This window comes from Natator depressus, chromosome 2 (assembly GCF_965152275.1).
Source record: "Natator depressus isolate rNatDep1 chromosome 2, rNatDep2.hap1, whole genome shotgun sequence".
Lineage (NCBI taxonomy): Eukaryota > Metazoa > Chordata > Testudines > Cheloniidae > Natator > Natator depressus.
In genome coordinates this window covers 77,681,677-77,702,948 of record NC_134235.1, presented here as the reverse complement: position 1 = coordinate 77,702,948, position 21,272 = coordinate 77,681,677, and the positions used below count along the sequence as shown (strand labels likewise).

The 21,272-nt window shown below is 40.8% G+C and overlaps 1 protein-coding gene across 3 annotated transcripts in view; it reads right to left on the bottom strand.

Moving 5' to 3' along the window:
* Positions 1–21,272, bottom strand: part of KCTD1 (potassium channel tetramerization domain containing 1) — a 145,776-nt gene that overhangs the window by 7,526 nt on the left and 116,978 nt on the right. For all 3 annotated transcript variants that reach the window (XM_074944468.1, XM_074944469.1, XM_074944467.1), the window contains exons 3-4: positions 8,068–8,212; positions 5,610–5,915 (exon numbers count right to left, since the gene is read on the bottom strand). In XM_074944468.1, the coding sequence (XP_074800569.1) occupies positions 5,610–5,915; positions 8,068–8,212 (451 nt within the window). The remainder of the gene's footprint in view (positions 1–5,609; positions 5,916–8,067; positions 8,213–21,272) is intronic.

The window sequence follows — 21,272 nt, the reverse complement described above, 5'->3', positions numbered from 1 at the left end:
GAGAACAATACAGCAGCGCACAGACAATCCAGGAAGTTTTTGGGAGGTATAGGGGACAATTTCCTGGTGCAAGTGCTGGACGAACCAACTAGGGACAGAGCTCTTCTTGATCTGTTGCTCACAAACTGGGAAGAATTACTAGGGGAAGCAAAAGTGGAGGGGAACCTGGGAGGCAGTAACCAGGAGATGGTCGAGTTCAGGATCCTGACACAAGGAAGGAAGGAGAGCAGCAGAATATGGACCCTGGACTTCAGAAAAGCAGACTTTGACTCCCTCAGGGAACTGATGGGCAGGATCCCCTGGGAGAAAAAACATGAGGGGGAAAGGAGTCCAGGAGAGATGGCTGTATTTTAAAGAATCCTTATTGAGGTTACAGGGACAAACCATCCCGATGTGTAGAAAGAATAGTAAATATGGCAGGCGACCAGCTTGGCTTAACAGTGAAATCCTTGCTAATCTTAAACACAAAAAAGAAGCTTACAAGAAGTGGAAGATTGGACAAATGACCAGAGAGGAGTATAAAAATATTGCTCAGGCATGCAGGAGTGAAATCAGGAAGGCCAAATCACACTTGGAGTTGCAGCTAGCAAGAGATGTTAAGAGTAACAAGAAGGGTTTCTTCAGGTATGTTAGCAACAAGAAGAAAGTCAAGGAAAGTGTGGGCCCCTTACTGAATGAGGGAGGCAACCTAGTGACAGAGGATGTGGAAAAAGCTAAACGTACTCAATGCTTTTTTTGCTTCTGTCTTCACGAACAAGCTCAACTCCTTGACTCCTGCACTGGGCAGCACAGCATGGGAAGGAGGCGACCAGCCCTCACCGTGGAGAAAGAAGTGGTTTGGGACTATTTAGAAAAGCTGGATGAGCACAAGTCCATGGGGCTGGATGCGCTGCATCCGAGAGTGCTAAAGGAGTTGGCGGATGTGATTGCAGAGCCATTGGCCATTACCTTTGAAAGCTCATGGCGATCGGGAGAGGTCCCGGATGACTGGAAAAGGCTAATGTAGGGCCCATATTTAAAAAAGGGAAGGAGGAGGATCCAGGGAACTACAGGCCAGTCAGCCTCACCTCAGTCCCCGGAAAAATCATGGAGCAGGTCCTCAAGGAATCAATTCTGAAGCACTTGGAGGAGAGGAAAGTGATCAGGAACAGTCAGCATGGATTCACCAAGGGCAAGTCATGCCTGACTAATCTAATTGCCTTCTATGACGAGATAACTGGCTCTGTGGATGAGGGGAAAGCAGTGGACGTGTTGTTCCTTGACTTTAGCAAAGCTTTTGACACTGTCTCCCACAGTATTCTTGCCAGCAAGTTAAAAAAGTATGGGCTGGATGAATGGACTATAAAGGTGGATAGAAAGCTGGCTAGATTGTCGGGCTCAAATGGGTAGTGATCAATGGCTCCATGTCTAGTTGGCAGCCGGTATCAAGCGGAGTGCCCCAAGGGTCGGTTTTGTTCAATATCTTCCTTAATGATCTGGAGGATGGAGTGGGTTGCACCCTCAGCAAGTTTGCAGACGACACTAAACTGGGAGGAGTGGTAGATACACTGGAAGGTAGGGATAGAATAAGAGGGACCTAGACAAATTAGAGGATTGGGCCAAAAGAAATCTGATGAGGTTCAACAAGGACAAGTGCAGAGTCCTGCACTTAGGACGGAAGAATGCCATGCACTGCTACAGACTAGGGACCGAATGGCTAGGCAGCAGTTCTGCAGAAAAGGACCTATTTTAATTTTAGGGGTTCCAGTGGATGAGAAGCTGGATATGAGTCAACAGTGTGCCCTTGTTGCCAAGAAGGCCAATGGCATTTGGGCTGTATAAGTAGGGGCACTGCCAGCAGATCAAGGGACGTGATCGTTCCCCTCTATTCGACATTGGTGAGGCCTCATCTGGAGTACTGTGTCCAGTTTTGGGCCCCACACTACAAGAAGGATGTGAAAAAATTGGAAAGAGTTCAGCAGAGGGCAACGAAAATGATTAGGGGACTGGAACACATGACTTATGAGGAGAGGCTGAGGGAACTGGAATTGTTTAGTTTGCGGAAGAGAAGAATGGGGTGGGGAGGGATTTGATAGCTGCTTTCAACTACCTGAAAGGGGATTCCAAAGACGATGGATCTAGACCTCTTTCAGTGGTAGCAGATGACAGAATGAGGAGTAATAGTCTCAAGTTGCAGTGGGGGAGGTTTAGGCTGGATATTAGGAAAAACTTTCATTAGGAGGGTGGTGAAGCACTGGAATGCGTTACCTAGGGAGGTGGTGGAATCTCCTTCCTTTGAGGTTTTTAAGGTCAGGCTTGACAAAGCCCTGGCTGGGATGATTTAGTTGGGGATTGGTCCTGCTTTGAGCAGGGGGTTGGACTAGATGACCTCCTGAAGCCCCTTCCAACCCTGATAGTCTATGATTCTATGAAATCATATTTTGGCATCAGGGCATGACAATTTGTTACTTAAAATTGAAGAGCAGCGGACGAGTGACTCTTCCTGCTGGGGAGGTCTAGGTATTGAGCCTCTTTTTCAGAGGGTGTTAATCTTGAGTGAGTTTGGTGGTTTTTCTTATTGGCTGCGTCCACCACAACCGAGCTGAGGGGTGGGGTGAGGGAAGAAATACTCCAGCCCTTTCATACGTAATATTTTTTGTCTGTCCATTTGAAGGTATGTGCAAGAGTGGCAGGGATCTGCCAGGCTAGAGACAAGAGCACCTCATTAATAGGCAGAGTTATCTTACTTGGGGGTGGGGGATGGGGGACACATAGAATATCCAGAGAGGGCTGAGATACTTGTACCTCCTCTGAGGAGATTTGAACAGATTTTGCAGGTTGTGTCATTAGGTCCTGGAATACCATCAAATTTTCTGCACAGGAGGGTGGTGGCGGCGGCAGCATCGCCACACTGTCAGGGGGGAGGAGAAGGACTTGTGTGAGGAAGTAGCTCCTCTTCTGCAAGTAGCTCCTGAATGCCCTCCAATATTTATGAGAAATATGGTACAAGGGACTATTGCTGCCATGCCAAAGGTTGTTGCAGCCCCTGTGGGAATCCAAAACATGGCTTTTTCCAGACAGGAACCCTACAGAATTGGTGCCCTTAAGACATCCAGGGATTCCAATAAGGTGGGTAAGGGGAGAGTCCCCAGGAATATTCGTGTTCAAAATGCCCAGAGTGCCTTCTGGGTTCTGGTGATTTCTCGCTAGGGTACACCTCAAGCAGTGTAAGATGGTACAGTAAGGAAGAGCCCTGCCCAGACGTTTCAGAGTCTGAGGTAGCGTCCCATGTCCAAAACCGAAGCTCATGGTGTTGTTGCCAGAGACCGTGCTGGGGGCTATGAAGGCACTGGAGGATGGGTGAATACTGGGAGCCCGGCTCCTAGTGTGAGATGAAAGAAGGAGATAACTAGTGGACATATCTGTATTGGCAGGTAACTTCTCTCAGTGCCCCTTAAGCGGTAGAGACTTCAGTTCCTCTGAGATGAGCAGATCCTCCTGCAAGAAGAATTGCTAAGGGTGCCAGAGGCCTATGGCAATGGGCAGTTGGAACTGGGAGTGGTACCGAAGCTCTAGCTGCTGAAGAGAAGTGGGGGCTGTTGACGTCGGTGGTAGAGTGGCCACTGAAATGTTAGCTCTATGCTCCAAGTGCATGCCACCCAAAGTTAATGGTACTGGAGAGGGAGCAGAGGCTTGAAAGGACTCTATCTGACTTCTTGGAAGCCTTTAGTACCAGCATCTCAGATTTTCTTGAGTCTTTGGATTTAGAGGAGTCCCGATATCAAGATGGCGCTGGGGAAAGTGCTTATCAGTGCTGTTTGCTGGTAGGCTAATCTGAACAGGACCTCTGCTTAGGTGGTACCGAGACCTCGGTGCCAATGTCTGTTCGAGCCTTGCAGGTATTCATTATGGGACATGAGGTCTCCCTGGGATCCATTCTAAGGAGGTGACTTACCCCTTTTTCTGGAGGTTCTCTCAGAAGAAAGGCTCTCTTTTCTTAGGGTGCTTCATCTCTGAAGCAACCTCAGTCACTCCCGAAGCATTGCGGGGAGTCGAGGAAGGACTCGGACCCCACAGACCTTAAGGAGTGTGCCATGAGGATAAGCTTCAATCTTACCTTCCTTTCTTTGTGAAACATGCTTTTAATTCCTGTGCATCTTTGCACTTAGATGGGATGTGAGAGTTTTTGAGACACCAGAGACAGTTAGAATGCCTGTCAGTCTGGTGAAAATTCTATTGTAGGTCTGGCAGGATTTGACTCCTGGAGCCACTGGCATACCCCAGAAGTTAAGCCAATGAGGAAGGCCAAGGAATCAGTGCCAAGGAACCCAGGGTGGAGGCAGTCACAAATAAAACACAAATTTATGCAAAATTAAAAAAGGAAAGCAAATATTGAAACAAAACCAAAACAAATACTGAGTAAATAAAACAACAGAAATAGCTTCCAGGAAGCAGTGGACACCTCAGTTGTTCCAACTCAAGTGGCCGGCATTTTGGAAGGAACTGGAGTGGTGGTGGGTCAGCTCCTCCCTATATACCATTATTCTGGAGCACAAGATTGTGTAGTGTGCAGGCATGGAGCCATAGAACATTGCTGATTCAAATCTCTGGTTGAAAGTGCATGGGCGCACGCACATCTTACAGTGGAGCACCCATAGGGACATATACTTAAAGAAGAAGAATTACTTCTGAAAAATTATTCCTAGTCTGTCTTTAACAGAACTGACCTCATCTGACCTGGTCACTGAGTGTTACATATGTAGCATAGTGATGGGTGAGTGGGAGAGGAAAGTGTGTAGGTCTAATTTAGAATTTTTTGCAGATACAAGTATTTCTGTGTAAATCATTGCACAGGTGCATCTAAATAAAAACAACAACAAAAGTATTGATGAAAATTCCAGAACTGAAAGATACTTTACCTACAAACACTTGTTGAATATGGTGCAGTTGCTAAAAGAAGAAAATTCCTTACTGTCACCAATCCAGGGGATGAGGGAGAGAACACTGCAAGTGACTAGTTTATTACAAACTTACTCTAGATTTGCTAACATTTATCTCCCAGGGTTCCTCGGCCATTTCATGACAGATTTATTTTACACCAAGGCGACTCACTTTATGTATTATTGCTTCTCATTATTTCATAATAAAATGGAAAAAATATCCAAGAACAACAGGAAGAAATCAGCATGTTTCCATGGACCCTGAAATAAATATGCCCCACTTTGTCAGAAGCAGACATGTCCTCACTGATGTTTCCTCATAGAACAGGAAGAAAGAATAGATCTCACATCCAACACGAAACATAAATGGCAACACAACACATGCACCAGGGTGCTCCTGATCAAACACAAAACACTTGACTAACACTGGGGAAGTTGCATGGTTTTCAAAGTAATTTGTTTCAGCAATGTTTGTTCTTTTGCAAGGATGTTTAGGAAATATACATGTGAAATAAGTTAAGGAAGTCAGCCCTAACTTGTGGAACTAAACCTATTCCTACTAGCCACCTCAAAGTCTCCAGTTGCTTTTGCCCACTGAAACCTTCTGGAGTTAAGGTAAAGAGAGTCAGTCCATTGGCACAAAATCAATCATTGGTCTACTTTTAAAATGATACACTCATGACTTCGTACCTGAACTGAGTTGAGGTGACAGTATCCATTCAATGGAAACCTGATGACATGGGTGGAGTCGTGATTCCAGCCAGCATTGACGGAATTACACATCACGTCGCCAATTTCTGGAAAAACTTCTTCTATCAAAGATTTATCGCCACTCAGCGTAATCCTCTCTCCAAGATCTGGGGCAACACGCACCACCAAGCACTCACAGGACCTTGAAAAACGGCCAGTCTCCCGATCTTGTTTCCATCTTTCCATTTCACCTAGCATGGGCTGGAGCTGAAAATACTTTGCCTCTTCATATAGCAAACTGTAGTCCTGAAAGATATATATTTTACTGTGCACAACTAAATAAGATGCATTGTGAATATACAGTAACTGCTTATTTGTATGGTTATTCTGGCAAAGAGGCTAGGATAGCTCGAGAGTTGAAACCACTTCTACACGTTTCATAGTTACTATATGCACAGTTAAGGAACAAGCAAAAACGGTCTCTTAAAATCTACTGACTGAAATAATACGTAGAAAAATGTTTTTACCGCCTTTTTTTTTTTAAAAAGTGTGTATTATGGAGTACATCAGATTGTCGCAATCCACCTTTCTCTAAATTTTTATCCCCATAGTGATGTCATAAAATGACAACCTCACTGAACAGATGGAACAGAACTAAATCAGGATTCAGAAAATCCATCATTAGGATCCATCATGTCTTACAGCAATACTAGCAGGCACAGGTATAAGCATGTAAATGAGGAAGACGGCAACGTTTTTAAAAGTAAAATGATTCAGATATTTGCATAGTGCTTTGCATATATTACTGCAGTTTAAAAGTTAAATATTTTGAATATATCCCATTTTGTCAACAGTATTGTTTTTGCTATGTTGCCTCAAACATAACAGAAAATGCATTTTGAAGCATAGCAAATAGACCTGATGCTCTTAGGTTTGCTGGCTTCCAAATTTTACATTTCTATTTTGTTGTTGCTGTATTTTTTTTTTTTTTTTAAGTTTAAAGCATGTATTTGGGAAAAAGTGTCTGGGTGAAGAAAACCAATGTGAGAATCAGGGAAGGTAGAGGAATGTAATGACAACAAAGGAGCAGTAGTAACAAGGTCAATATTGCACTGAGATTGAGCAACAGACAATGCTTAATAGGCACATGATAAATGGATAATTGTCCATCTGCATTTATAATTAAATGAGAGTCATCAACTAACCCAAGCATCTGTCCTGAAGAGGGAGAGCTATTTGCTTTAAACATGCGTCTTTGTAGAAGACTCAAAACGTGACTAGAAGGGACCTGCTGAACACCACAGTGAACGTGCTGTCAAGAGCGGTTTTTTTTTTTCATTTTCAGCAGAGTTATAATATAATTATGTATTAAACTACTCTGCAAGAGTGCACTATTAATGTTATGAAGAAGGCAGCCTTTAGATACCTATGTTACTTAGGTGGGTCTATACTAGATATGTATAAAAAAGGATAAGCGTGCTGATATCAGAGATTATTCAAAAGGTTCCTGCAATACAGCTCTTAAACTGAAACTAATGTTCAGTTCACCAGTCAGGCAAATTAATTTTCCTGCTACTTAAACAATTAGGGCCAGATTTTCAAAAGAGCTCAACATCTTACATGCATTTAAAGATGAACAAAAAGTTATACAACATTCTAAACTGCCTTCCATGTCATCTTTCCTATCCCATCCTAATGTCATGCCTCCTTATGTAAGCTAATGGCGGAACACACTGCATACTCAGATGTACATTCACAGGGAGAAAGGATGATAAAGATCCCTTCTGAGCCGATCTGTGGCCTCTAGTTTGCATTTCACTGATGACCCTCCCCCCACACAGGAAGTTCTAAGATTTTCACAATTTTCATTAAAAGAACTCTCTCGAAAAAAAAAAAAAAAAAAAAGCTTAGACCAGACTGATAAATATCTGGCTTAGATAATGGGGTTGCAAGAACTCACCCTTGATTTCTCAGCAAAGATGCTAAGAACGAGTCACATGTGTGTCTCTCAGAGGTTAAGGGAAAATGAAACTCTGCAGTTCAACCATTATACACATTTTAACGTTATTTACTTTTGGCCGTCAGGACTCACACATCATTCTTCCAGTGTCAACCTGTGATCACAGGACAGAGTCCTTTTAATTGAAGAAGGAGAATTGATGGGGAACCCTCTGCAGAGGTCATATAGTTTAATGCATAAGCTATACTATGTTATGGTCAGGAAGGCAAAACTTAGCATTAATACCATTCAAGAAAAGGCCAACGGATGTCACTTTAGTGAGACAAAGCTTACTTCTGCCAAGTGACTAAAAGCATTGTCAGATGCTCCAAAACCCACTCCTGCTTCGTAGACTATTTTAATTACACTCCCAAATGTAGTCTAATTACACTCCCACTCTGAGGAATAGAGACATTTGCAGAATAATTTCAAACACACTTAAGTCACTTAAAATCTCACCTTGAAATCATCAGGAATTAGGAGTTTTGATGTTCGTAGAAAATTCAAGATATATCTGAACATTTGCCCATCTCTGTCAATGAAATAGTGCTGCTTGAGACTGTCCAAAACAATAGGCTCCGTGCCATCAAAAAGCCTTCCAATTCTGGAGAGGAAAAGAGGCGAACATCAAGGTCAAATTACAAACCACATTTTAGCCATTAACCACCAACATTCACATGAGCAGTTCAATGGCTTCACAATAGTAGCTCCTTGACTTCAGTAGGACTGTTTTTGCATGTAACTACTACTCAGTGTAAGGGCTCCAGATTCTGGCCTTTAAGGAATGCTACTGCTTACTAGGGAGAGCTACATAACAGAAATTGGAACTTCAAGACACTTTTGTTAAACCATGTGCAATTAAATAAATTATACAAATAGTGGGTGAGGAGATTTCATAGTAGAAATTTAATGTGATTGTAGCAGGTGCCTATTAACTTTAGAGCAAGCTACGGGCACTTTTGTTCACCTTTATAACATCCCCTTCTCCCAAATCTCATGTGCTTAATCTTCCCGCAACATTAACCTTTAGGTCTGAAATTTTCTAGGTTTGGTGTCTAAGGAAAATATTTTTTTGATGGGAGAGGGGAAGTGGGGTGTAAGGTTTGAGCTAAATCCCTCATGCTGTTTTAGAATTTTTTTCAAAGAGAAAGAGTGAGTGCGCATATCCGTACATTTAGTCACTAAAACTCACCTAAGGTCACTTTTGTGAACAGAGCTGCATCAAATATTGCATAAGTCTGAAATGTTACATGGACAGTTTTCAGGGAGGAAATCGGGGCTTTGCTTGATTTAGTATCCCACAATTTTAGAGCCCTGTTGCAATTTGCTGTATTCTGCAAATTCTACCTTTTCATTTTCTTAATGAAATAAAGGCTCATCTCCACACAAATTTTTGTACCGATTTATTTATATTGGTTTAAAGCTGATCTAGCTAAGTCAGTGCAAGCTCCTAATGTGGAAGTTATACTGGTATAAAAAAGGTATGTATAAGCTATACAGGTATAAGCACCTTTATACCAGTTATAACTGTCATACCAGGAGGTGACACCAATTGAAACAATATTGGTTTCTAAATCAATAAAGTTAAATTGGAACAAAAACTCTGTACATCTGGCCAAAATCTCTTTTTCCATTTGGAATATACAGTCACCACATGTAAACTACAGAGACTGTTTTCATACTAAAACAGTAATAGCAGGAACAACCATCCCCTCCCTCCCCCATCCCTAACTATTAGATCTCAAATAACTTCCATTGTTGTATGCAGTGTTGTTTTAGACGTGTTCGTTCCAAGATATTAAAGAGACAAGGTGCGTGAGGTACTCTCTTTAATTGGACTAACGTCTGCTGGTCCAATAAAGAAAAGGTCTGCATAAGCTCAAAAGTGCGTGTCTTCACCAACAGAAGTTGGTCCAATAGAATAAATTTCCTCATTCACCTTAAAAAGAAAAGGAGTACTTGTGGCACCTTAGAGACTAACCAATTTACCTTGTTTCTCTAGGTAATAAAATAAGACAAACAGTGTAAGCATTTCATGATCATAACCCACATTTAAAATCTATTCCATTTCAAAATTATACAAAGAGCAATAAACTGACTTTAAAATGAATCACATACCAGTATAGAATAAGTAGCAAATATCTCAGTGACATACACTATATTCAGGCTAGGATTCAAATTTAACCTGCTCTTTCTGATCAGCTTGGAGAGATGACAACTTGAAGAAAAACAGAGGACCATTAACCTTAGATGGTCATTTAAAGTTCTGCAGGAAATGCCCTAGGCTGAGGTAATCATTGTTATTACAGTTGAGTGAATAATTTGTAACAGATAACTTACTGAATGAATTTTGCTTCTTTCTCTTTCAAGAAAGATTGCATAACAGGAATAAAAACAAATGATATTTTAAAAAAATATATTTTTAATTTAAAATCAGTTTTGCTAATTTAAATTGGATTTTTTAATTTAAAGAAAATACATTTTTCTTTTTAAAACTAACTAATTTAAAATTACATTTGAAATTATGGCAATAAGCTATTAAAATCACAAATTAAATAAAAAAATATTGAACAGAACACGTTTGCTGGCAAAATTTTCAAAGAAAGTCAAACCACTGAACTGGTAGAAGCTAAGCACCAGAAACTAGAATTTGCCAAAATGCTCAACAAGCCTGTGCCAGCAGTAGCCTCTTCTGCAGGCACAGAGAGAATATTTTCTTCATTTCAGTTTATTCAACTACTTCAGTTTAATAATTCATTTAAAGTTCAGAAAGCAGTTTAGAGCTGAGAAAGCAGGAAAGTTTGTTTTCCTTTTCTAATCTATGAATAAAAAACTAGATATGAGAGGATGAGATCTACTAGTTCTAAAATCTTGAAGGACATGGTGACCAGAAACAAATCAGTTTACTTTATTTAATACATCAGTTTTAAACACAAAATATGTTTTGATAAACACTTTCCCCCTTCTGTATCCAGCAGATTTAAGGCACTTTTACTTAACTAATAAAAAATATTAAAATGCTGTTTTTGTGCATTTTGATTGAATTTCAGTTTCTACCAAATACAGCTTGGCATAAATCATGAGTAAAAAATTTAGTCATTATCTAGTAAATAAGAAATGTGTCATTCACCATCTTTTAACACAATAAAATTGTGAAAGTTAAGAATCTGAATAAAATATTAAGCTATATAATTGCTTGCATCCTCCCGGTTAGCAAAAAGATGTACCAAATTTAGTGTAAGATCTATATTTAGTTGCAAATCAATGTGTGAATAGTTATAAACCAATGAAAATAGCTACATTTCTGAAAATAGCTACGAAGTACAAATGTAAAACAAGATTTGATTTAAATCAATCACCCTGGGCTACACACAGCAATTTTCTATTCACAATTATTCAACAAACTTGTTCATGCATTTTATTTACTATTTGGCTCACTACTCAAAAATTCAAGTTGCGACTGGTCACACAATATAGATTCTGTTCACTGATTTGATGAGCATAATTTACAACCAGGTTTGTGACTGTTTGCGTGAAAGTGTGCTGGTGAAAATATGCCTTTAAAACTCACTTTCATCATCATTTTGAGCCTGTGACCTTAGCATTCACACTGGAATGCACAGTGTGTGTAAACATGGCTAAGTATAACTTGTTTTTATCATCCAATCAAATTGATATTCACAAACAGTGTTTTGCAGAAAGGTTATTTTAATTAAATATTTTAAACCGTATGGTTTTATTTCATTATTAATTGGTTAGGAAATTACAACTGGTAGCAGAGGACAGAATCTGGCCTGCAAAATTGTTAACTACTGACAATGATGACCCAGGATTAGAAACAGAGAACCCAGCTTGATTTCAGGTTGCTAGGTTGAGTCTGCCGGGTTAGAAAAGCTGTATTAAAAGTAGCACATTTGATCTACAAGTCTCTTAGAAACAGTAAACATGGAACCCCAAAGTGCCATTTTTATAATTACTTTCCAGAACAGAACCAGACTTTAATATTAATAGCGAAGGACTGCAAACTCCAGTCAGATATATTTCTGTAAGAATTAACAGCTACTTCATTTTTAGATAAAATTTGCAATTTTTCAATTCCCCTCCCTCAAAAATCAAATCAAGGGAGGGGCTTCTGAACATTGATCTGATAATGTGTGGAACAGGAGCCACGAACGTAATGCCCCTAAGCAGCAACTGCAGCAGTTGTGTCTAGGAGCACTGCACTGTGCTGTGCTTGAGATCAAGGAAAACGCTCTGTTCCCTTCCATCCTCCCTCTGCATTCTAGCTTCCTTGGAAGCTGAGCAGTAAAAATCTTTGCTGAGTCTTGCTTTGCAGACACTGCCACCTCCCAAATACCTGGTAGGTTCAAGCAATGCCTGCTCTCCCCCACCTGTGATAGGGCTTAGAGGGCCCCTTCTAATACGCTGGTTTACAGCGGAAGGGGGCAAAGAAGGAACATTTATTTTACAGTCTTGTCAGCTGGGCCTCCTCTGTTAGTGAATGGTAATGGACGGCTCTTCATCCTACACACACTTTAAATATTATAAAGGTATCTGCATTCTCCTTGGGAGCTGCTCTGACAACTTCTGCCCTAAGTTATTTGTAATGCAGGAGCATCTAGGCTCCAGAGCAGGATGAAAAATCATGGAGCAGGTCCCCAAGGAACCAATTCTGAAGCACTTAGAGGAGGGGAAAGTGATCAGGAACAGTCAAAAGGATATAGAGGGCCCTAGACAAATTAGAGGATTGGGCCAAAAGAAATTTGATGAGGTTCAACAAGGACAAGTGCAGAGTCCTGCACTTAGGACGGAAGAATCCCATACACCGCTACAGACTAGGGACCGAATGGCTCGGCAGCAGTTCTGCAGAAAAGGACCTAGGGGTTACAGTGGACGAGAAGCTAGATATGAGTCAACAGTGTGCCCTTGTTGCCAAGAAGGCCAATGGCATTTTGGGCTGTATAAGTAGGGGCATTGCCAGCAGATCGAAGGACGTGATCGTTCCCCTCTATTCGACATTGGTGAGGCCTCATCTGGAGTACTGTGTCCAGTTTTGGGCCCCACACTACAAGAAGGATGTGGAAAAATTGGAAAGAGTCCAGCGGAGGGCAACAAAAATGATTAGGGGACTGGAACACATGACTTATGAGGAGAGGCTGAGGGAACTGGGATTGTTTAGTCTGCGGAAGAGAAGAATGAGGGGGCATTTGATAGCTGCTTTCAACTACCTGAAAGGGGGTTCCAAAGAGGATGGCTCTAGACTGTTCTCAGTGGTAGCAGATGACAGAACAAGGAGTAATGGTCTCAAGTTGCAGTGGGGGAGGTTTAAGTTGGATATTAGGAAAAACTTTTTCACTAGGAGGGTGGTGAAGCACTGGAATGCGTTACCTAGGGAGGTGGTGGAATCTCCTTCCTTCGAAGTTTTTAAGGTCAGGCTTGACAAAGCCCTGGCTGGGATGATTTAGTTGGGGATTGGTCCTGCTTTGAGCAGGGGGTTGGACTAGATGACCTCCTGAGGTCCCTTCCAACCCTGATATTCTATGATTCTATGAAACACCCATTGTCTAGGCCAGTGGTTCTCAACCAGGGGTCTGGGGTCCCCTGGAGGGCCATGAACAGGTTTCAGGGAGTCCACCAAGCAGGGCTGGTATTCGACTTGTTGGGGCCAAAGGCAGAAACCCAAAGCCCCACCACATGGGTTTGAAGCCCGGTGACCCAACGCCCGCCATCCGAAGCCTGAGCAACTTAGCTTTGCAGGGTTCCCTCTGGCTCTATATGCAAAAAAAACCCAATAGTTGTGAGCTGTGGAGTTTTTATAGCATGTTGGGGGGGCCTCAGAAGGAAATAGGTTGAGAACACCTGGTCTAGGCCCTCTACAAAACACACAACACATGGTCCCTGCTCCAGAAAGCTTACGATTTGTCATCAAGGCAGCGCTCCCCCAGCCACCCTAAGTCCCATAACAGAAATTGCAAATTTTACTTTAAAGTAGTAATTAAAAAATTATGTGCATGAAATTACACACACACACACACACACACACACACACAAACCTAAACATTAAATATTGAAAGACTGTAGGTAAGCCAAGAGCCATCCTTTAACAATGCTGTGAAGTTTTTGCACCTAAGGTTTTGAATAGAATAGTGTTTGAATAAACTCTCACCGATAACTCAGCTTCTCCTTCTGCTTGGTCTGACATAGAAATTATAATGCTTAAATGACATCAGTCTGCTAACTTCAAAATCCTGTTTCATGCTATGTTTATTAGAATTTCACTTCCAAAGAAAGATAGGAAGATATGGTTTCCACCCAAAGCTCCCTGACAATCTTGGTTTAAAAACACACAGTGGATGATCAGCAAAGATAGCAAAAAATTTATGACAAAATTAACAACAGATGAATGGATTTCAAAATACGGAAGCGGTCTGAAGGTAGCTTGCAAAGCAAGTTGATAATAATATACAGATTTAGCCAAATAGCCAGGGTGAAGGGTAAAAAAAGCTATAGTACATTTAGAGGAAAATGTGCTTAAAACATATTTAATTAAAAAGTTAGACTGGAATTTTCTGTATATAAGGAAAATTAACGTCCCATGGGTTGAAAAGGTGACCTTCAAAGAGCAATAATTAATTCTTCTGGCTTTAAGTATCATATTCCACAGACAGCAAACTATTGCTTCTAAGGTTGAAAAAAAAAAAAATCTACTCTAAAACTCAACTTCAAACAGAGAATTTTATTTGCAGAGCCTAAAACCGGCACTATTATTTTTGGAAAGGAGGGATGGGACACAGAAGAGACCAATCTTTTACTCTAGTATGTACTTTAGAGGACATTTCCCCCATGAACAAGCACACAACAGAATTTTCAGTCTGTGATTCTCTCAAGAAAATCCAGACATTTGAGCAATGGAAGGTGACATTACTAAAAGGAACACCTGTCTTCTTCAAAAAACAACCCCCAGTTTGGCTGTTAAATGAAAAGCCTCGCTGATACCCTGCCTGCAGGAAAATTATAAAAAATTGATTTTCTGCTAGTGTCTTGTGCCTCAGTAGAGAATTCAGGGAAGAAGAAAAACGGCCAGTGCCAATGAAAAACAGAATATTGGCACAGATTTCATAACATAACATAATACAATCCTGCTGATTGATGATTGGAGACTTCACTGGATTACAGGTGACAAAAATTCCTCTATACTAGACAGAAACATAGGAGGCTGAAACAGAAGCAAACACTGATTGTCTACAAGTATTTGGATCATTACATTACTTTTCGTCTAAAGTAGAATGAGCACAAAACAAGGACTGCAGAACGAAAGTATGGCATGCAAGTTTATTACTGAATATACTTTCGTTTCCACCGACACTATGAACTAAAAAAACAAACAAATCAATCTGACTGAAAATTGTATATGTTCTATTTTATAGATAGCACCGAAGATTATGACAAAACAATAAGGGAAAAGAGTTATTTCCTTTGTGTATGTCACAAGATTTTTTTTAATATAAATCATCAGTGTTTTCTCTTTCCTTTGCATCTTGCACAGAGAATGGGGAAGAGGGAAAACTGCAAGTTAGGAATGCAACTGTTTAAGCCACAAAACCGGCAGGCAGAATCCACAGGTGGGTGAGTACAATGAACTACTGCAACTCTTTTACAAACTGTCTAGATCTCAAGCTGACTGTGTCCCTTTACCAAAGGTTTTCCCTTCACAGCCTATTTTCTCCTTTTGCTTGCTCCAGCAATGAAGTAATAATCCTGTGTTTATGACACTACAGCATGCTGATGGTACTGACTGAGGCTTCATGATCAATATTAAAAATTTCTGCTGGAGAATAAAAAAGAAGGAAGAGAAGAGCTGTGAAGGAGCAGAGCACTGATGAAAATAATTATCTCATTAAAATTAACATACTGGATGGTAAAAAAATTTCTTCAAAAAAAAAAAAAAAAAAAAAAAAAAAGCATTTAGGGACAAACCATACTCAGCCTTACTCAGGAGACTAGAGTTACTGGAGTCACCTGAGTGAGCACAGCACACCCTTAAAAGATAAATGGGTGTAAGTTTCAGTATCAAATCATTTTGGGGAATGCTTACATACAGTTGTTTTGAAGTTGGTTATTGAGGCAGTGGATTATTGGCAATGGGTTTTTATTTCTGCTCAACCATTATATTAGTTCATGTCATCTTTATTAATTTTTTTGTAGTTCTATTTTGTTAAGTGCTCAAAGACAATTTATGTAAGAGCAAATTAGAAATCAAGTCTATTTAAGTGTGTGTTCATTTCATGGCAGTTTAGTTTTACTTCCTAGTAAGTTTAAATAATATTTTGAAGGGTTTTGTTTGTGTTTGTTTGTTTGGCCATAAAAAGATACTCTCCTAGAAGCTAGCACATACCAAGGGACATTCACGGCAGAGAGAAATGCGCAGCTAGACTATTTAAGCTTGGTACAACCATATGATCATGAGTTTTTAGTTGTTTTACAGTGGACTGCTTTCATCTCAACAATCTGCTTTTCATCTCATAGACATTTCCAGAATGACTGAATGCAAAGGGAGATTTGTCTCAATCTGCATGACAAAGATGCCATGTAAACATGATACAACCACAGAAACGTGCATTTTTCAATGACAAAATACACAACATAACTTTAACCAGATAGTCAGTTGTAACCCTTCACTGTGAATATTACGCTAACCCTTTCTATTTTAATCATCTCTGCCTCTCTATGTATAACTGAAGGCTTTAAGTTTGAGAGTCCTGGAGATCTCCTTGGAATAGATAGGTTTTACATTATTAGATTGACTAAAGCTTAACGGAAGAGGCATGAATGCAATAAGTATAAAGAGACAGAGCAGTGAGGGAACAGTGTATTAAAAACTAACTATCCTAGAGACGAAGTTTTTATAAAAAAGCCAGCAGAGAGCAAGCAAGCATCAGGTCCAACAAGTCAATTATGGACAGGAAAGGAGTATTAAACACAGATACATAGGTCCTGCCGCACCCCCTGGCTTGAAGTGGTTTCCATTATATACAGGGCTTACAATTTGGTTCAGTGGCTCTCAGCACCCCCACTATACAAATTGTTCCAGCACCCCTGCTGAGATATACAAGAAAATGTTATAGGGAAAACTCAGGGGGAGTTTTTAAAAGAATTCTCTACAGAGACATCTTGCTAAAGAATATAAGGGAATAGAATACTTTACACAAAGGCCATTTCAAACATTGTAGGATTGGTATTTAAATGTGGAAGCAAAAGTATCATCGAAAGCAAAGGTCAACTCAGGGGGCTATACAATTCTCATTAGAAACTGAGATAGATTCAAGTGGCAAGTAGTCTTACATGCAGAATATAGTTTGTAAGCCCCAGATCAGGAGATCTGAAATGATGAGCAAGGTGAAATTATTAGGGGACACATTAGAAACAATAAAATGAAACAAGGCATTTGCTATAATCTGCCACATCACAAGCAGCACCTACAGGAGACAAATGCAAACAAAATATTTGATAAAATGAACTAGCAGAACTAACCCACATGGACAAACTGTCACATTAATTGGAAAAGAATAAATTGAGCAACACATTTGTAACCACAACAGAAGAATGCTCCGTATCTTAGAGAGAGAACAAAAAAGAAGGACTTTTTCATTAGTTTTGGGCAATAAAGACGAGACTGGAGATGTAGAGGTGAGCAAGTAACTAAGTTATACCAAACAGAAAAGGAAAGTTGGGACACAATACTGGAGCAAATGTTGGGGAGAATTCAAGTGGGACGAAGCAATAATGGGAAGAGGCCCCCCCCCAAATAAAACCGAAGCACCCTAGTTTCTAGCTGCTTGATAAATAGCTTGTTTTCCTTGATAAGTCAAATCCCTAGTGTCACCGTTTAACATGTGATCTACCAACCTAGGACACTGACATCACACGGGCAATAACCACCTAGCTGTGCCTTTATTAAGAGCTGAGGTTCTTGATTCAGAAATGTAGATCCAAGCATGAGTGTTGAGTGGGAGGGAAGCTCTGCTACTTCAGAGTCACCAGTATGCTGCCAGCTACTAATATCCTGGCCAAACTAAAACAGTGTTTCACTCCAGATGGTGAATTTACTTACCTTTAGTTACCTGAAGTAGAGCAAGTACAGCAATTCTCTTTGGCTTGTGTGACATATTAGCACAAAGTTCACAGGTGGGGGTGTAGTAACCAAGATGGAAGAATTTCTAGTGGAGGTAGGCTGCAGAAAGTAGGCTCTGTACAATCGCTACAGGGATATTTCAAATGCCTGTGGCCAAGTAAGGGAATATAATTTACTAGCTCTGATGCCCATTTGTAGAAGTGAAAGGAGTAGTTGGGAGGGGATGCTAAGAACTAATGACTCATGGCTGGAATACCACATATGTGGGCAGAAGGAAGCCATCTCCCACAGGCAAGCCATTAAATTCAGGGTAAGGCCACAGAGCAGTATTCCAAAACTTTAGGTGATGAAAAAAGTTTTGCTGAGTTTCTTTTGGTTCCCATTTGAGTTCCCTCTCTTGTCACCGTACATTTCAGTCAGTTTCCATGTGTGCCGTAGAGATATAGAAAATGCAATATAGGAACAAAAGCAACAGGATGTGCGACCTGAACATATACAATTACCCTCTAAACTAGGCAAGTAAGTAATCTAGGGGTACATTCTATACTCTGCTATCTATGATCAGCTCTCATGCTCTGTCCCCTTCCCCACTAATTTTTCAGGTTTCCTGCACACTGGATCTAATGAAGAGAAGAACAGAACCAAAACCATAAGGGTCCACATCGCCTATAACACCTGTTATCTTGCAAATATGCCTCATAAGTTCCTCATGTTTTAAAACATATCAAAGCATTTTTTCATAAAATTGCTTAAACTGATCAATCATGCAAATACTTTCTCCAGCCACATTTTTGTAATCAAGTTCCTTTGGCTACAACAACATTTCACAGAAATTTTAACAAATACTCTGCTTGCCAAGAGAATTTTTAGTAAACTCAAATCCAATTCCATTGAAGTGTGTTATTTAGAATATAACTTGAGGGAGGCTTCTTATTAACTTAGTAACAACCACCACATCCTTTTGCCCAGGATATTACCAAGTTATCAGGAAGTACCCTCCAATTATTCAAGTGGAATGCCAAATTAGCTACTTTGAGGCTAATAATTTGTGAAGGGTTTCTTTTATCAGGTTTATGAAACAGAAATTTAGATGGTCAAGTTTGTTGAAGGTATACACAGTACAAAGGATGGTAGGGAAATAAGAGTGTGTACTGTACAATTACTGAAAATCATCAAGCAACCGAGTCATTAACAAATAGTATCCCTGTGCTCTGGCTAGCTGAGACTATTCTATCTGGTGTATTTTAGGATATTGAGCCACTTTTGCAATCATTGATATTCTAACACTGAACTGTACTTCAGAAATCATATTAAAAAAAAAAACTTGGTCCAGTCCCTCTCTCATCTTAGTTTACAAAAGTTGCCTTTAAAAAAATATACACATGAACAATGTCTATCTTTAAATAGCTTCAATTCTTGCACACTTAACTTCTACATTGACACTGGAGAGTTAATGCTACTAAAAATGAAAGCTAAAAGAGAGTAACAGTTACCTCTGAATCAGCAAAACCACAAAAAAGTCTAAAATTCAAGAACAGTAGATAATGCAGAGTTAAAAATAATGCTTCTCACACAGCATACACAGACAACCCTGACTTTGCCCCTTTTGAGGAGGATATTAAAGAACTGGGTGTCACACTGCCTCAGGCAGAAGTTGTGCTGGACACATAAAATGACAACATTGGTAAGAGAGCCATAAAAAACTTAACTTTCCTTGTTCCTAGTGCCATGCTTCTGTTAACTGGGGCTGCCTAGCCACTCAGCTAGAAATTCCGTCTATTACTATTTAAGTAGCAGTTTCCTCTCACTAAACCATTTCTTCCTCCTTTCCTCTTCTCTAAAGAGGAGCTTCTACAGACATGGCAAGAATGCACATTCCTTTCCTGTTGTAAGTTACACAAAACTGTGTCCACAGTTAAACCCATGAGGGTAAGATTTTGCAACCCCTTAGCTCTGTGCAATGGATCACAAGCTTGATTTAGCAGTTTATCCTATAGGATTACCCCATAATGGAGAAAAAAAGCCACCTGCTGAATTAAGGCTGCAGCAAAGCCTCTCACTAACTAGCAAATCAAACCAACAAGAAAGGAACTTTTAAAAACCTTCTCTGGTTAATTATCAAGCCTCTGCTCTAGAACTGGCACACAAGCAAAGATGATATTGTTACTCAAAGAATTGTTTCTTGTAGAGCATAAATTACAACAAAAATTACGTACTTCAGCAAAAACTGGCCAACCAGTTTAAAGGTCACGCATTATGCAAATTCTTATTACAAGAGGATCTGGCAGCACTGCCTTTTATTAAAGTTGCCCCATACTTCCCATTATAAGACCCTGTTTTCAGTTGCTTATAATTTTGCCACTCTTAACCGTTTAGGCTGAAATTTTCCACACTGGGTATCTGCCTCCAGCTGATTTTTTTTTTTTTTAAATTTCATCCAAAAACAGTTCAGCCATTTCTGAGAAGGGGGCTAGGGAAAATATGTTGTTTTGTCCATGTTAAAAACTCTGGCAAACTTTATTTGAAATGCTCTAGCGCAGGGGTGGGCAAACTTTTTGGCCTGAGGGCCACATTGGGGTTCCAAAACTGTATGGAGAGCCAGGAGGGAAGGCTGTGCTGCCCTAAACAGCCTGGCTCCCACCCCCTATCTTCCCCCCTCACAACCCATAAAACACCCCCCCCCCACTCCTTGTTCCCTGACCTCCCCCTCCTGGGACCCCCTGCCCCTAACCGCCCCTCCAGGATCCCACCCCTTCTCCAACCCCCCTTGCTCCCTGACTGCCCCAACCCTTATCCACACCCCCACCCTCTGACAGGCCCCCCAGAACCCCACCCCCTATAGCCCCTTTCAGAATGTGGCCCAGCGAACATGGGCGGAGGACTCAGGAGGAGCAGGTGCAGCCGCGCAGCCGGAGAGAAGCGACGGTTTCCCCTTCAAAGCACCGCTTCTCAGTGAGTGCCCCTCCAGAGCGCCCCTCAGTGAGCACCTTCTCTGGAGAGCCCCTCCAGAGCCTGGAATCGAACCCAAAATTCCTGAGTCTCACCATTCCCCTACTGTCAGCAACTATCTGTGAAACCCACTGGCAAAGCATGTCCTCCTCACTACTGAAGGTCCACACAGAGAATGACCACCTCAGCTATTCTGTTAGTTCAAGTAGTGGAGGTCTGGGCAGTGGATCTAAAGGTTCCAACCCTGCTGATGATCCATGTGGGTGTCAATATGATGCCACTGAACGCAATTTGTTTTTTTCCAGTTTGCTTTTTTAAAACCTTGGAAAATTATACCCCCCCCCCCCCGCGCCCGCCCGCCCCCAGTTAGAACATTAAGATTGTAAAATCAAACACTCAGAAGTTAGAAAATACTCAAATTAAGGATTGTTTGTGCAACCCTAAATGGGCCCTCCTGTGTGCTTGCATTATGATACAGTCTTGAGTTTTGTGATTGCATACTATTTTTCCCACAGGACCCTGGCCTCCTTCAGTGCACAGCATGGACCCATTCTGGGGATGAATCAGGGGTGTGTAGTGAAGA